Source organism: Pan paniscus, chromosome 12 (assembly GCF_029289425.2).
Source record: "Pan paniscus chromosome 12, NHGRI_mPanPan1-v2.0_pri, whole genome shotgun sequence".
Lineage (NCBI taxonomy): Eukaryota > Metazoa > Chordata > Mammalia > Primates > Hominidae > Pan > Pan paniscus.
In genome coordinates this window covers 71,870,043-71,886,491 of record NC_073261.2, presented here as the reverse complement: position 1 = coordinate 71,886,491, position 16,449 = coordinate 71,870,043, and the positions used below count along the sequence as shown (strand labels likewise).

At 43.9% G+C, this 16,449-nt stretch overlaps 1 protein-coding gene across 1 annotated transcript; it reads right to left on the bottom strand.

Moving 5' to 3' along the window:
* Nucleotides 1-12,421: 12,421 nt before the first annotated feature.
* LOC117979150 (proline-rich protein HaeIII subfamily 1-like) lies at nucleotides 12,422-14,319 on the bottom strand. The gene is made up of 2 exons (XM_034953148.3): nucleotides 14,072-14,319; nucleotides 12,422-13,047 (listed from the first exon to the last, which is right to left on the bottom strand). The coding sequence occupies exons 1-2, from the start codon at nucleotides 14,317-14,319 to the stop codon at nucleotides 12,753-12,755; spliced, it is 543 nt and encodes a 180-aa protein (XP_034809039.1). The 3' UTR covers nucleotides 12,422-12,752.
* Between the last annotated feature and the right edge of the window lie 2,130 nt (nucleotides 14,320-16,449).

Here is a 16,449-nt window from a genome sequence, read left to right as displayed (position 1 = left end):
CACTCTCATCCTTGCAACGAAGTCATTTTATGGTGTCATAAAACCACCAACAGCATTTCTGACTATTCCAATAATCCTCCCAAGCACCTCAAAATTCTTAAAATACTGAAATTGAAAAGGAAACTCTACCCAACTTATCAAATGCAATAACAAATGTGCACAAAAATGTCATTTAGTAGGCAGAATTTGCAGCGAAAGAATATTATTTTCATACGGTGTTTAAGATTTGCAGAGTTCCTTTTTAGTGACAAAGGTCCTATTTGGTTCAGCCATGCCACATGTGTAAGTTTAACATTTCATGAGGATTTTCAGAGAAAGAGTGTGAAGGTATTCTTTTTGGCCATACTGTCTTTTATAGTGATATGATAGCAACATTGGATTATATATTAAACCACCAGCTAATTAGAAATTAGGTACACAGCCTAAGAAACCTAAGAAAGCATGTCCTATATATATTTTTTGGTTCTTAACATCCCAACATCTTTATCTCAGGGTATAAAAGAACTAGAATAGAAATTGGGAGATTTTTACATTAGTCATAAAATTGGAGTTGAGTGCAATGTGTGCCCTATAGTTCCAGCTACTAGAAAGACTGAGGTGGGAGTTATCACTCAAGGCCAGGAGTTAGTTCAAGTCCAACCTGGACAATCTAGTGAGACCTCATCTCTGGAAAAAAAAAAAAAAAAAAAAAAAGGAAATCAAGTTTTTTTCATTTTGATACCAAAAAAAAAAAAAAAAAAAAAAAAACCGAAAAGAAAAAACCCAAATGAATACGAACACACAAAGACAAAACAAAAAATACCACTTTTCTGAGACGTGGAAGTTTAGATAGCTTCCGTGCAGCCCTCAGGAAGTAAGATTCAACAGCCTTTCTGAATTTTAGCATTATGTATCTGTGAAGAGTGGCAACAGACACAGGTGATCAGGAAATACACCTTTCGCTTCTCTAGTATGGCCTCTTTCGGCCTTCCCAAACAGATAGCCCCTCTCAGCATGATTTCCGCTCAATGTGACACGCAAAGGACTAAGGAGGAGTGGGAGAGGAAGTTTAGTTTTGGAAATGTGAGATGCTACATCTACCTCTCGGTTGATTTATGAAGCACAATAGCATATTAAAGTACCTGAAGGCCTAACTTGGTTATCTTAGCATTTCCCAAGCTGAGTTGACCACAAAACCCCATCCCCCGCTAGGCTGGGCACGAGTATTCCATGGGCTACTTTGGGAAAACACTGTCTGTGCAAGAGCACTGGCTTTTGATCAGACACAGGGTACTCAACGCTTTCTTCACCACTTAAGAGCTTTGAGGCTTTGGGCAAGTTACTTACCTCCTCTGAACCCTAATTCTCTCATCTGAATTCTGTGGGAAATAACATCTATCACACATGATCTTTTGAAAACATAGTATGTACTTAATAAATGTTTATCCCCTTCTTTGTTTTTACAACTCATGGTAGGAGAAACCTTTTTGTGTCTCCACATGAATTCCAAGATCCTCTCAGATATGATCATTTTCTTTCTCCAGTCTCATCTCCCGGTAACATGGAGAAGTGTTAATAGTATTTTAGATTCAGACTTCCTAAAATGTAACCTTACTAGCTGTGTGCCTTATGACCTAAGAAAATTCCTACCCTCTCTGTGCCTCAGAGTCCCCACCTGTAAAATGGAGGATAATAATGGTACCTACATCGTGGGGTTGTGAAGATTAAAGAGTAACATTGAAGAAGCACTCAGAGTAACACTTGGCATTAGGTAAGTGATCAATAATCTCAGTGAAGTTACTAGTATTCTTATCTTCCAATCACATATTATGTACCAATCATACTCGACTCCTTGCTTCCCAAAGATGCCTGATGTTTTCGCATGTCCACGTCTTTGCTCTTGCTGGTCTCTTCATTTGGAATAACCTTCTTCCACGTTTTCTACTTGGTGAAATCCTATCCACCCTCCAAGGCCCATCTTGAATGCTACCTTCTCTACGCAGCCTTTCCAGATTTCCTCTAACCAAGTGTCTTCCTCCTTAAAAGAATCCCCTCTAGGTCTTGTGGCTCTCTCTTGACTCTTACCATGTTCTACTTTGTATCTAATGAGTTCTATGCTCCTGGAGGAGCCAGTGGTATTTATATACCCTCCCCACACCCTAGCACCCAGCAGTGTGATCCAGCAGGAACAATGTCAGCCTGGGAATCAGGAAGCCTGGGCTCTGGACCCAGGCCAACCACTCTGCAACTTGGGGAAGTCACTTCACAGGAACTTTGGTTTCTTCTTATTTAAACCAGCGAGTTGGAATAGACCAGCTCTAAAGCCACTTCCATCTCTACCCTGTGAAAGTTTAATATATACTCCGTGGGCAGCCACATACATGCCTATGGAATTTTGAGTGACTAGAAGGAACAAAGTTTGAGCCCAGAAATAACTGTTCAGAAACCCTTGATTGCTCTGTTTGTGAAAGCAGAAAACTGAAACAACCCAAATAAAGTATGGCATATGATGGAATACTATGCAGCTGTAATTTTAAAAAGGAAGCATATCATGTGCTGATAAGGAAAGATCCCAAGGGTGATTAAGTAAAAAGAACAAGGAGCAGATTAATATTTGTAGTATGCTGTCTGTTGTGTTAAAAAAAAAAAAAAAAAGGAGAGAAATGGCCAGGTGCGGTGGCTCAACGCCTGTAATCCCAGCACTTTGGGAGGTGGAGGCAGGCAGTTCACTTGAGATCAGGAGTTTGAGACCAGCCTGGCCAACAAGGTGAAACCCCGTCTCTACTAAAAATACAAACATTAGGCTGGGCACGGTGGCTTACACCTGTAATGCCAGCACTTTGGGAGGCCCAGGAGGGCGGATCATGAGGTTAGGAGTTCAAGACCAGCCTGGCCAACACGGCGACACCCTGTCTCTACTAAAAATACAAAATTAGCCAGGCATGGTGGCACGTGCCTGTAGTCCCAGCTACTTGGGAGGCTGAGGCAGGAGAATCGCTTGAACCCAGGAGTCAGAGGTTGCAGTGAGCTGATATTGTGCCATTGCACTCCTGTCACTCTGGCGACAAGAGCAAGATTCCATCTCAAAAGAAAAAAAAACAAAAAAAAAAACATTAGCTGGGCATGGTGTCATGTGCCTGTAGTCCCAGCTACTCTGGGACCGAGTAGCTGGGGCTGAGGCAGGAGAATTGCTTGAGCCTGGGAGGCGGAGGTTGCAGTGAGCCGAGATTACTCCAGCTTGGGTGACAGAGTGAGACTCCGTCTCAAAAAAAAAAAAAAAAGAAAGAAATAACAGGAATTATATATATTTGATTTTCTTTATATATATACCTAAAGAAACACTGGGCAGGCACCCTGGAAGAGAAGTACACAAGAATATTTAAAACACACTTACTTATGGGGAATGGGGGTGGGTTGTGAGATGGATGGGGACAGGGCGAGAGTGAGACTTTCAATTCATTCCTTTTAATATCATTTACATTTTAAAATAATAAGTACTGCCTATTTAAAGAAAAAAAAAGCTAAAATCAAAAGAGAAACCTCTGACTGCAACAATGAGTATTTTTAACAAAACAGATGTTTATCTTACTTGTTCCTTTTCTCCTTCCAGTGGGGCTAGGGAAGAACTAAGGAATGATTTACTAATTTTTTGATGTAATTTTGTACTGGCTATGAATTCCTGTAACAAACTTGTCATTGGAAAAGTGAGACTTGGACACTTCAGGTATCTCTGGAGTTTTCATCTAAAGCCAGCTACATTGATCTCCAGTTCATGCTACTTGATTCAGATGGCTCAGAAACTGCAGGCTTCCATCTATGTGGGATGTAGCTGGTGATCATGTGAGAGGCCAGGGGTGGCAGTAGCAGCACCTCTATCCTCTCTGGAGGAGCTGGGAGAATTCAGTTGGCAAGGAGGCAAGTGGAACCCAGTAAATTCTCAAATTAACAGAGGAACAACTGGAGAAGGCTCTGATTCCTCTCTTAAGTATGGCTAAAGATACTAGGGCCTGCACTCCAATAGCTAAGAGATAATTCATAGAATGCTTCCAGATAACTTTCCTAGCCTTCCCATAGAATCTGCCACTCAGAAAACATACGTCTGCCCACCAAATTAGTAAAATTCCAAGTTCTTCTCAAATTCAGTTAACCTGCACCATAGGTAACTTAGGACCTATAAATATTTTTATTCCTTCTGTAGTGTCCCATCACAATTTGAAATCCAGTGTATGATTTGCTCAGCCTGCTTTGGTCCAAGGTCCTCTTTGGAGAGAATCCTGAAAGTGTAAATGACTTGCAGCTGAACCAGGCCCCTACTTCCCGGGTATGTACTGCATTAAACCCCACACCCCTGCTTGGCCTCGCCTGGGAAGGCTTCAGAAGAGCTCTTCAAAGCAGACCTCATCAAAACAAACACCCCTACCTCTACCCCCATCTCCTGTGCCCTTCAGAAAACAAACAACAATACTTCTCTGTTCACCAAAAACAAGGAGAATTTTCTGTTCAAAGTATTTTTTTCTTATTCCCTATTGGCAGCACTTATTAAGGAACGGATGACTTTCAAGTTGAGTGAACTCTGTTTGAAACATAAGCACATAAGAATCCAGGTGCTTAAAACTTTTTCAAACTTAGGTACACATCCTTACAGCCTTCATATAAAAAAACATCTTTTTAATGTTTTATTAAAACCTCTGTCAGTTTAAAAGAAAGGATATCTTTGACCACAGATTTTGAGTAATTACGTTTACATTGAAAGCTAGTAAGCAAAATGTCTAAGATGTTACTTCCCTTTCAAACTTTTGGAAACAGCTATGGTGTTAGACGGACCTGGGTTTGAATTCTGTTTTCCTTTCTTCCTAGCTGTAAGATCTCAAGCAGCTGACCCAACCTCTCTGCACCTCAACTTCTTCATTAGTAAAATGAGGATAAGAATAGTTCATAGTAGCCAGACATGGTGGTTCATGCCTGCAATCCCAGCATTTTGGGAGGCCGAGGTGGGTCAATCACTTGAGGTCAGGAGTTCAAGACCAGCCTGGCCAACATGGCAAAACCCCAACTCTACTAAAAATACAAAAAAAATTAGCTGGGTGTGGTGGCGCACACCTGTAGTCCCAGCTACTTGGGAGGCTGAGGAAGGAGAACTGTTTGAACCCGGGAGGCGGAGTAGCAGTGAGCCAAGATCACATCACTGCACTCCAGCCTTGGCAACAGAACAAAAATTAAAAACAAAAACAAAAAAACAGAATAGTACATAGCACATATACAGTTATGAGGATTAAATGAATACATGAAACTCCTTAGCAAAGTGCCTACGTAACATATATGTAGTAAAAATAATAATGTTCAAACAATAAAAAATTATTATATCTTATTAGCTAAAATTTAGCAAATGTTTCTTCATTTTTATGAAGGTCTCCAATTTCACAGTTAAATTAAAAGGCTTTTCATTAAAATCAAACTCTTGCTTACGCTAACTCGTGAGTAAAAGAAAGAACCCAAGAGAAGAAATCAGCCTGCAATCCATGAGGAATGAGTAAGGAAAGAATTCCATGCTTCCATGACAAATGTTCAGATAGTCCTAATGTTTTTTATTATCTCTAGTGATCCTCTGAGAGTGAGATGTCTCACTTATGCCACGTATCTATATCCACGCAGCATTTGAGGGTATAGGATGGGAAATGAGATTACCCCAATGTCAGAAGTATGGCTTAGGGGGCAAAGTGGCCAGAATCTAAGAACTCAATCCAGACAGAAGAGTTTCTCCTCAAAGAAACTACATGGTAAACCTGTCTGTCTGACTTCTGACTTCTGTAGGGAAGTGATTTTTCTCTCTGTTTCTTACCAATAAGCCTATTGATTTCTGCAGTTTCTTGAATGAATTCTAGGTATGAACCTAACCCACTTCTGGAATTTTTTTTTTTTTTTCCCAGACAGAGTTTTGCTGGAGTGCAGTGGCATGATCTCAGCTCACTGCAAGCTCCACCTCCCGGGCTCAAGCAATGCTCCTGCCTCAGCCTCCTGAGTAGCTGGGATTATAGGCATGTACCACCACACCCAGCTAATTTTGCATTTTTAGTAGAGATGGGGTTTCACCACATTGTTCAGGCTGGTCTCGAACTCCTGACCTCAGGTGATCCACCCGCTTCAGCCTCCCAAAGTGCTGGAATTATAGGGGTAAGCCATCATGCCCGGCCTGGAATTCTTTACATAGGCCAGCAAATGATGTCAAATGTGGGGTAGGGGAGAAGCTGGTGATTTATCTTGAGGCAATGGCACTCTGTCATTATCAAGGATCTATTTGGACTTCCAAAAGAATACCATGAGGCATGAAAATATTAGCCATGCCTATCTTCTGTTCATAAAAAAAGGCATCTTGACTTGCCATTCACAGATACCGAGGCCATTGTGATGGGGGCACTATGGGAAGCCTGGAGGTTGAAAACTTGACCTCGTTTTGGAGTGCTTACTTTGCGGCATTTTCCAAATTCTGGTTGCCTTTCTTCAGTTTTCTTGAGTCTAAAGCATTAAGGATGCCAATTACTAAAGACCTCATTGACAAAGTCTAGAACAACATTGTGCAACAGGAATACAATGTGAAGCACATATGTAATTTAAATTTCTTTAGAGACAGGTGCAATGGTGTGCACCTGTAGTCCCAGCTACTTGGGAGGCTGAGGTGGGAGGATCAATGCTTAAGCCCAGAAGTTCAAGTCTAGTCTTGACAACATAGTGAGACTAGTTTCAAAAAAATTGTTTTCCCCAATAGCTACATTAAAAAAAAAGGTAAAATAATTTTAAAAATAGATTTTATTTAACGTATTAAATAAAATACAAAAAGATTAATTGCAACATATCAATATTTTTTAAGTTGAGATATGTTGCATCTTTTTTTTTTTTTAACTAAGCTCCTGGAATCTGGATTGTTCGTAGATTTCATAAAAAGTACAGTTAAAACAAGCAGATTCAAATATCCAAATTGTTCCAAACATACTTAAAAGTTTTTCAGTAACCAAAGCAATAATAAAATTTTAAATCTTAATTTTAATTAAAGTCAAGTAAAATGAAAAATTCAGTTCCTCTGTCACTCTAGCCACATTTTAAGTGCCGAACAGCAACATGTGGCTATGAAAAATAACTGGTGGAGGCCGGGCATGGTGGCTCACGCCTGTAATCCCAGCACTTTGGGAGGCTGAGGTGGGTGGATCGACTAAGGTCAGGAGTTCGAGACCAGCCTGGCCAACATGGCAAAACTTTGTCTCTACTAAAAATACAAAAAATTAGCTGGGCATGGTGGCGGGCTCCTGTAATCTCAGCTACTCGGGAGGCTGAGGCAGGAGAATCGCTTGAACCTGGGAGGCAGAGGTTGCAGTGAGCCGAGACCGCACCATTGCACTCCAGCCTGAGCAACAAGAGCTAAACTTCGTCTCAAAAAAAAAGAGAAAATAGCTGGTGGCTACTGTATTGCACAAGGTAGTTTGAGGCGATGAAGAAAAACTGCACATTGTCACATGGAGTCATCACACTCTGAGATTTTTCCCTTCATTCTTAAATGCTGCTTGCCAAAGAGAGATTTCAAAAACTTTTTTTTTTCTTAATTTCTAGTTTGGCTCCAACAGTAAAGGCTCAGAATCCTTCTTATATTTCTGTGGTGGGATAATTAACATCAAGCTCCCTGAAAACATGCAGGTGGAATAGTTCATATCTGAGAGATGAATTGTAATAAATCCTTTCTCAAGAGGCACATATAGGAAAATCTTAAAGAACATGCAGGAGCCCATTTACCTGATATGACTAGTGCTTCATTGGTCATGGATAAATGATGTTAAATGAGAAACTAATAAAAAACAATTTTTACTTTTGAATTATATTTCTTAAAAGATTAAGGTGATAGGCATATAACATAAAATTAACCATTTTAAAGTGAACATTTCAGTGGCATTTCATGCGTACTATGTTGTGTAACCATCACCTGTAGTTCTAAAACATTTTCATTACCTCAAAAGAAAAGCTGTATTGGCCAGGCGCAGTGGCTCATGCCTGTAATCCCAGCACTTTGGGAGGCCGAGGCGGGCCAATCACTTGCAGTCGTGAGTTGGAGACCAGTCTGGCCAACCTGTGAAACCCTGTCTCTACTAAAGATACAAAAATTAGCTGGGCATGGTGGCGCATGCCTGTAATCCCAGCTGCTCGAATCAAGAGATTCGAGCAGCTGGGATTACACGAGGGGTAGCATGAGAATCTCTTGAATCTGGGAGGTGAAGGTTGCAGTGAGCCAAGATCGTGCTACTGCACTCCAGCCTGGGCGACAGTGCAAGACTCTGTCTCAAAAAAAAAAAAAAAAAAAAAAAAAAAGCCATATCCATCAAGCAGTAGACCCCATTCCCCCACTCCCCACCCACCCTAGCTCCTGGCAGCCACAATCTGCTTTCTATCTCTAAGGATTTACCTATTCTGGATAAATAAAATCATATGTGACCTTTTGTATCAGACTTCTTTCATTTATAATAATGTTTTCAAGAGGTTTACCCACACTGTAACATGTATCAGTACTTCATTCCCTTTTGTGACTGAATAATGTTCCATTGTGTAGCTGTACCACATTTTCATTATCTATTCATCAGGTGATGGACATTTGGGTTGTTTCCACCTTTTGGCTGCTGTGAATAGCGCTCCTATGAACATTAGTGTACAGGTATCTATTTGAGAACCTGTTTTCCATTCTTTTGGGCATATACCTAGAAACGGAATTGCTGGGTCACATGGTAATTCTATGTTCTTCTTTCTGACAGACTGCCAAACTTTTCTGCAGCAGCTGCACATTTTACATTCCCACCAACAATGTACAAGGCTCTCAATTTCTCCACATTCTCACCAACGCTTGCTATTTTCCATCTTTTAAAAAAAAATAAAAGCCATCCTAGTGAATGTGAAGTGGTATCTCAAAATGGCTTGGATTTGCATTTTTCTAATGACTAAAAATGTTGAGCATTTGCTGTGCAGAAGAGCTAAACAGACAACCTACAGAATGGAAGAAACTATTTCCAATCTGTGCATCTGACAAAGGTCTAAAATCTAGCGTCTATCAGGAACTTAAACAAATTTACAAGAAAATAAGATAATATTTGATAAAGCCCATTAAAAAGTGGGAAAAGGACATGAACAGACACTTTTCAAAAGAAGACATACATGTGGCCAACAAGCATATGAAAAAAGTTCAATATCACTGATCATTAGAGAAATGCAAATCAAAACCACAATGAGATAACATCTCATACCAGTCAGAATGGCTACTATTAAAAAGTCAAAAAATAACAGGTGCTGGAGATATTGCAGAGAAAGAAGAACACTTTTACACTGTTGGGAGTGTAAATTAGTTCAACCATTGTGGAAAGTAGTGTGGCGATTCCTCAAAGAGCTAAAAGCAGAATGACCATTCAACCCAGCAATCCCATCACTGGGTATATAACCAAAGGAATATAAATCATTCTATCATAAAGACACATGCACATGTGTGCTCACTGAAGCACTATTAATAATAGCCAAGACATGAAATCAACCTAAATGTCCATCAGTGGTAGACTGGATAAAGAAAATGTAATACATATACACCATGGAATACCATGCAGCCACATAAGAACAAGATTACGTCCTTTGCAGAAACATGGATGGAGCTGGAGGCTGTCATCCTTAGCAAACTAATACAGGAAGAGAAAACCAAATAGCGCATGTACTCACTTATAAGAAGGAGGTAAATGATGATAACACACAGACACAAACATGGGAACAATAGACACTGGGGCCTACTCTAGGGTGGAGGTTGGGAGGAGGGAAGAGAATCAGAAAAAATGACTATTGAGTACTAGGCTTAGTACCTGGGTGATGAATTAATAAGTATAACAAACCCCTGTGGCACAAGTTTACCTGTTTACAAACCTACATACATACTCCAAACCCAAAATAAAAGTTAAAAAAAAACCCAAAAGAATTTTCTGAATGGTCAAAAAAAGTAACATACACACAACATAAAACTTACCATTTTAACCATTTTCATACAGTTTAGTGGCATTATGTACATGTACATCGTTGTGCAACCATCACTACCATCCATCTCTAGAACTTTCTTCCATCTTGCAAAATAGAGTTATGTTGAGTAATTCATATGCAATGCCCAGGCATACAGCTCTGATATGCTAGCTCCTAAGATATCTCTGGCACTTAACTAGCTGTGAGAACTTGGGCAACTCATTTGACCATTTGGTCATCCACAGAATGGGGTTAATATTTACCCCACAGAACTGGCAAAAGGACAAAATAAGATAATATTTGATAAAGCATTTTAAAAACTGGAAAACATTTTATGGTTGCTACTTATAATCATTATTATTATTAACATAGAAAATGTGAAGATCTTTTATAGAAAGCTGAGACCATTTATTGTGATCATTTTATAAATATTGTTATACATTTAGGTTACCATCTATTCAGATTTATCATTACACATATCTTTTACTTTTTTATTGATTGATTATATCTAGAATGGAATACTAGATATAATCTACTAGAATGGAAGATCCATGAAAGCAATGATTTTTTAAAATTATTTTACCCATTGCTCTATTTCAGAGCCGAGAAGAATATAAGGCATATCTATCTCTTGAATAATGAAAGAATAAATTACTTTATACAAGAGTAAATATGTTATTAGTGCTTTAAAAAATTCATTCATAATGATAGTTTACATATAAGTCTTTAGGTTTTCCCAGTGCAAAATTAATACATGTGAATTCCCAAATGAAATATATTTTAAATATGAGGAAATTTCCCAGACTAGTTCAGGGTTAAAAGGAAGCAAGTTTAGGAGTAAATAGGAATTTTAAAAATATATGCAAGTTTTCAAAATATGTTCTGATTTTAAAGTTTTGGGCTATTATCAGTACAATAAAAGATGAGTTCAATTGGGTTAATATAATATAACCAAGGAAATACTTAGAGTATCATTCTCTTTTCTAAACAAAACAGGTTGTAGTAGACAATACTGTTTATCAATACCTTTTTATTTTATTTTATTTTATTTTATTTTATTTTTTGAGACAGAGTCTCGCTCTGTCACCCAGGCTGGAATGCAGTGGTGCGATCTCGGCTCACTGCAACCTCCGCCTTCCAGGTTCAAGTGATTCTCCTGCCCCAGCCTCCAGAGTACCTGGGACTATAGGCGCATCTCACCATGCCCGGCTAATTTTTGCATTTTTAGTAGAGACGGGGTTTCGCCATGTTGGCCAGGCTGGTCTTGAACTCCTGACCTCAGGTGATCCACCCACTTCAGCCTCTCAATGTGCTGGGATTACAGGCATGAGCCACTGTGCCCAGCCTTCCCCTACATTCTGAATGGAAAGTTAAAATGACAATTTATATCTGTAAAAATTTTGTAATAAAGTATTTTGATGGGAGATAAAGCCATATGCAATCACATGGTTTTAAAAATGGAGAGTAGTATGTTACAAACATGATATTGAAGACTTCTAGGTTCCTTTAAATCAACCCTGATTCTAATATGAGAAGAAACTAAGCCGCTTCTGAGATACATGGGAATAATCCTTCTGAGCTGTTATCACTGCCTAAGACTTTTTATCTTTTTTAGATTTTGCCTTCCATAAAAATGTCTTCTCCAATAATCTTTCCAGTTGTACTATCTTTTCTTTGAATTGTTACTTCTTTTTGGTCGTTGGTACACTGAGTTCTCTAGGGTGATTTTTTGCACCTAAGGGTAAGAATTCAAAATTGTGAGGCAGGTATTTACAGTAGAACTCTGAATCCTTATCTTTCACATTTTTGGAATAGTTACTGGGGCTTTACTAGAGTACCTTGCTAAGGTGTGTGTGGCCTTTTTTTTTTTTTAATTAAAAAACAACGTAAGTGGGAGTGGAATGGGGTAAGGGAGGTGAATCATTCATCAAATGAAAATGTATTTAAATACCGTTGTCTGTGATAAAGGAATTATTTAAGACTCACCATTTCAGAATAACACTGGAAGAATTAATTTAAATGGATGCACTTCCCAATATTGTTACTGTTTTCTTTGGTATTTCATTAACATTGTGGGTGGGGAGGTGCTGGGGTCCATGGTAAAAAAATAAGTAAGTGAAAGGCAAACAACTTTGCTTTCTAGTGGATTTCCCTTATTACCTAATGAGGGCAGCAGCTTACAAGTTGATTCTGTTCAATTCAACAAATTTGTTTTAGTACCTCCTAAGTGCCTGCTATATGTACAGAGTGAAGAAAGAAATAACGCTACCTTTAAGAGAGTTTACGGTCTGGTTGTGTTGATTCACCTTCTGAGAAAAAATGTTATTTGCTTTCCTCAGTTTTTTTCCTATCAAAAGTAAACATAGGTTCAAACATTCAAACCTATGAAGGCCTAAAAGGAAGAATCATCTTCAGTTTGCTGTGACGATTTCACTGAGTTTTATTTTAAAATATTCATTTAAAAATACATACAAACATATAAACCCATCAGGCCAGGTTCTAGTGATCTGAGATATAAGCATGATCCAAACTACTTGACCGCCTTGTAATTTTGTTTTATTTTAATCCAGGTGATCAGGTCTGTATGGGGAAAAAGCCCTGGGGCTTTTTCAAACAGGAAGGGCCCTCCTCCCTCTGAATGCCCGCAGTGCCGCCCTGTGCACTTTACAGAACAAGGAGAAAGTCAGTTTCTTCAAACTGTTTTTCTAAAGAGCGTTTCCATTCGTGGTCCTGGTGATTCCACCATCTTTTCTTCACAACAGTGACGGTTCTGGAATTTCTACACAGCCTGAGGGGCTGACGGGGTAGAACAGGTGACTGGGAAGGGGCAGTGGCACATGACAAAAATTTGAGGAAACGTCCAGTTTCCGTTTCAGGGAATGCGCATAGGGGAAAACGCAAGTCCCCACGCCATCACGGGGCCCTCCACCGCGGCCGGACGACCCCTCTCTCGGGAGTGACTGGGGCAGGGCACCTGGCCTCAGGTTCGAGCGGAGCCTGCGCTGAGAGGCAGGAGTTGGATGAACCACTTGTAGGGTCTGCTCCCAGCTACCCAAAGCGAAAGGGTGGGCGAAAAAGCATTTGCAAAAGAATACATTAACCTCACAAGGAACGACCCCCACCACCCATCCTCCAGCGCCCAAGGTTTCCCACGAAGAGGTCGCCGTCGCCCTTCTCCAAGTTGGGTAGAACCTATAAGGCATCACCAACTGCATCTCAAACCAACCAAGCAAGTGACGCTCCAAAACGTCCCTAAATACCCTCTCTCCCCAGCATTCCGAACGCAACATCAAGGGCGAAAAGAGGCTGCACAAATCACGTAGAAAATTAGGCCGCCTCTTTCCATGGCGATAATCGAATTAGCCTCAAATTAAACGTGAAATTGGCCCTCTCCGGCTGTGGAGACAAAGCCCCTATTGTCCTGCTCGGGTAGCGGCAGCAGCAGTGCCCACCCCGCCCCGGCCAGCCTGGTCGGTCCCCGCCGCTGGGAGGATGAGGTCCGGGCTGGGCCCGGGAAGAGCCTCAGCTGGAGAGGACGTGGACGCGCCCGAGGCTCGGCTCCCTGGGCGGCTGCGGGGCTCGGGGCAGGAGGAGAGGGCGGGCGAAGCAGAGGGAGCGGGCGGGAGTGGGGAGGGAGGAGTGCGGAGGGCGGAGGGCGTGCGGGAGGGAGCCCGGGAGTGCGCTTGTGTGTGTGTGCGCGCGCGCCCGCCCCGCGCGCTCCTCTCCCCGCCCCTCGCCCCCTCCCTGCGAGCGCCCTCCTCTCCTCCTCCCCCCGCCCCCCGCGCTCCCGCCCAGCCCCCGGAATCAGTGCAGCTGTTGCCGTGCAGGCTGCGGATTCCTCCAGTCCCTCCCTCGGCCGCCTCTCCTCCCGGAGCGAGCGCGCAGCCCTGCGCAGCAGCGCCCACTGGTCCCGTCCTGTGAGCCCCGGCCCCAGCCGCGGACAGACCCGCGGAGTCGCCTCCCGGCCCACCCGCCCGGCCGCCGAGGAGCGGGAGGAGGACGGGACCCCGGCGCCCCCACCCCATCCCCGGGAGGTAGGTAGGGGGCCCGAGGCAGGGAGATGCCAACTCACTGGGGCTGCCTCCCGGGCGGGCTCCGCGGCGGCGGACGGGCGGGAGGAGGGGCGCGGGCCCAGGGCCGGAGGACGCCGCTGCCCGCCTGCCCTGCGCCCGGGGAGCCGCGTGGGGGCAGGGAGGCTGCAAAGCCCGGGCGGGGGCGGCGCGGGGAGCCCGGGTCGCGGGTGCTCATTGGTACTCGGATGATGCGGGACGAGGGGCGGCAGGCTCTGCGGTGAGGCGGCAGCAGACCCGCCGTGCGCATCGCTGCCGTCCGGTCCCAGCCCCGGCGCGGCGCGGCGATTCCCCCTCCCTGCCTCCGCCAGCGCCTCCCTGCAGCCGGGCGCGGCGGCCCCTGACGCGGAGGCCCCTGGCGCGGAGGTGGGTGCGGAGCGGACAGCCGGAGGGTCTATTTTCAGGTGCCCTCTCTGTGGCCCCGCGGGTGGGGAGCGGGGGCGGCGGTGAAAGGGCCGGGCTCTGCGCGTAGCGGTGCAGGGGATGCGGCCAGGCGTGGTCCCGGCTGCGCCGCGCTGCAGCTGAGCCGGAGGCGGCGGCCCCGCGCCCCCACCTCCGCCCCATCCCCGCGCTCGCTACCCTCGTGCGCCCGCCCCCCCCCCGCCCTCCCCTTCTGCCGTCCCCACTCTCCCAGGGCTGGGCGTGAGCCGCCTCCGGGCGCCGAGCCGCCGCTGCGCCCGCCCTTCAGCTCCTGCCACCCTCTCTTCAACAGGTTTGTCTCAGCGCGAGGACCCTCCGGGCCTGCTTTGGGTAGGGGGGCTGGCTCGTCATCACCCCCCACACCACGCCCACGGCCCTCTTTTAGGGGGCGCCTTCTCTTTGTTTTTGTGATAGGAAAGGTGCCAACTGCTGCCATCAGTTGGGGAGGGGGTGGGGATCAGAACGCAAACCTCTGTCCATTATTTTTCCAATCGAAAGCCAGGCCAGATAGTAAGTGAGGACAGGGTGCGTGTGGGGGTGCTTCGGCGGAGGAGAAAATTGAATTCGGTGGGGTTTATTTGGGCGGGGATGTGCTTTTTTGGCAAGATGGATGGCTCACGGTGCCCTCGCCGTGATGCAGCACAATGCAGCAGTATCGCAGCTTCCTTGGTTCTCGCTGGCGGGGCTTGGCACGGCCGCTCGGCGCCTGCGGCCCCCGCCCGGCCCCACCCAGGCCCGGGGCTGCCCTTGGCCGAGGCCTGGAGCTGCTGCTACTTTGTCCTGCAGCTTCTGCTGGATGTGGCGTCAGGAGGACCAGGTCAGCTAGGTGTGAGCAGGGGAGAGTCTTTTCTTTTGGGATGATCCCTCCTGCACCTCTTCTTGGGCTGCGCTCTGCCGGAGGGGCGCCCTGCAGCACCAGTGCAGGCAGAGGGGAGCCGGCCTGCGGATGCGGATCGGAATCTGATCTGCGACCAGGGGACCTGAGCCATAGGGAGGGGCTACAGGAAGGACTGGGCCCAGTGGTGTGCGGAGGCAATGTTGCAGTGTGGGGAGTCGCAGCGTTTTTCTGTGGATCGTCCATAATCTGTAACCACAACCCAGCTATGCATTAATTTTTTCTACGTGAAAAGTTGGTGTTTATTAATTGGACCTTCACAACTGTGACATTACAGTACCTCGTCTGTCTTTGGTTAATACCGAGTGTGCATTTTTTCTGTAGGAAACCATTTTTAAATGAAATGATTCATGCATTTTGGGTTTTATGTCACTAAGACATTTATAAGTATATTAAAATTCAGTAGGTTGTTTTAAAAGGAATTTATATGTTTTTTAATGGATAGTAAATGATTCCTTTAGCCTGTATTTTGTTTTCATCGTTTGCTTTTTCTAAGTCAAGTACAGTTGCATTATTTGGATGCTTTATTAAGGATTATTAGGTGTATGAGTGTCATGATGGGGGGTAAATTGGTATTCAGATTTCTATTGATTGAGGTAGCCAAGTTAAGTGTCCAGGCGTAATTAATGGGATTATGACAGTAACACTGCATTTGTGTTTGTTTATATGTATTTTTTGTATACATATTTTTCACAGCTGTGACTGGGGAGAGGGTGGAGAAGGGCAGACCACCAAGGCCTCTTGACTGGCATCTAGTCAGAAGGAGATGGTTCCCAGTGTTCTCATGTTTAGTCTCGGCCAGGACACAGGGAATTTCCCTTCTAAATGCCATCTCTATAATTCATTTATTCAGTGTGGGATGGCAAATGGGATATATTTCAAATGTCAACCCAGGCTTTCCTAAAATGTGTAGGTGAAAAAGGAAATTTCAATATGCTAGTTGGAAGGGAAGGTCAGTGTTTACAAGCCAAGGGCGTGCCTGCTTGTATTTTTAAATATTTCTAATGAATCCAAGTTAGTGGCTTTTGATTTCATGTGGCTCTGCAGAATAGAACTGCATATACA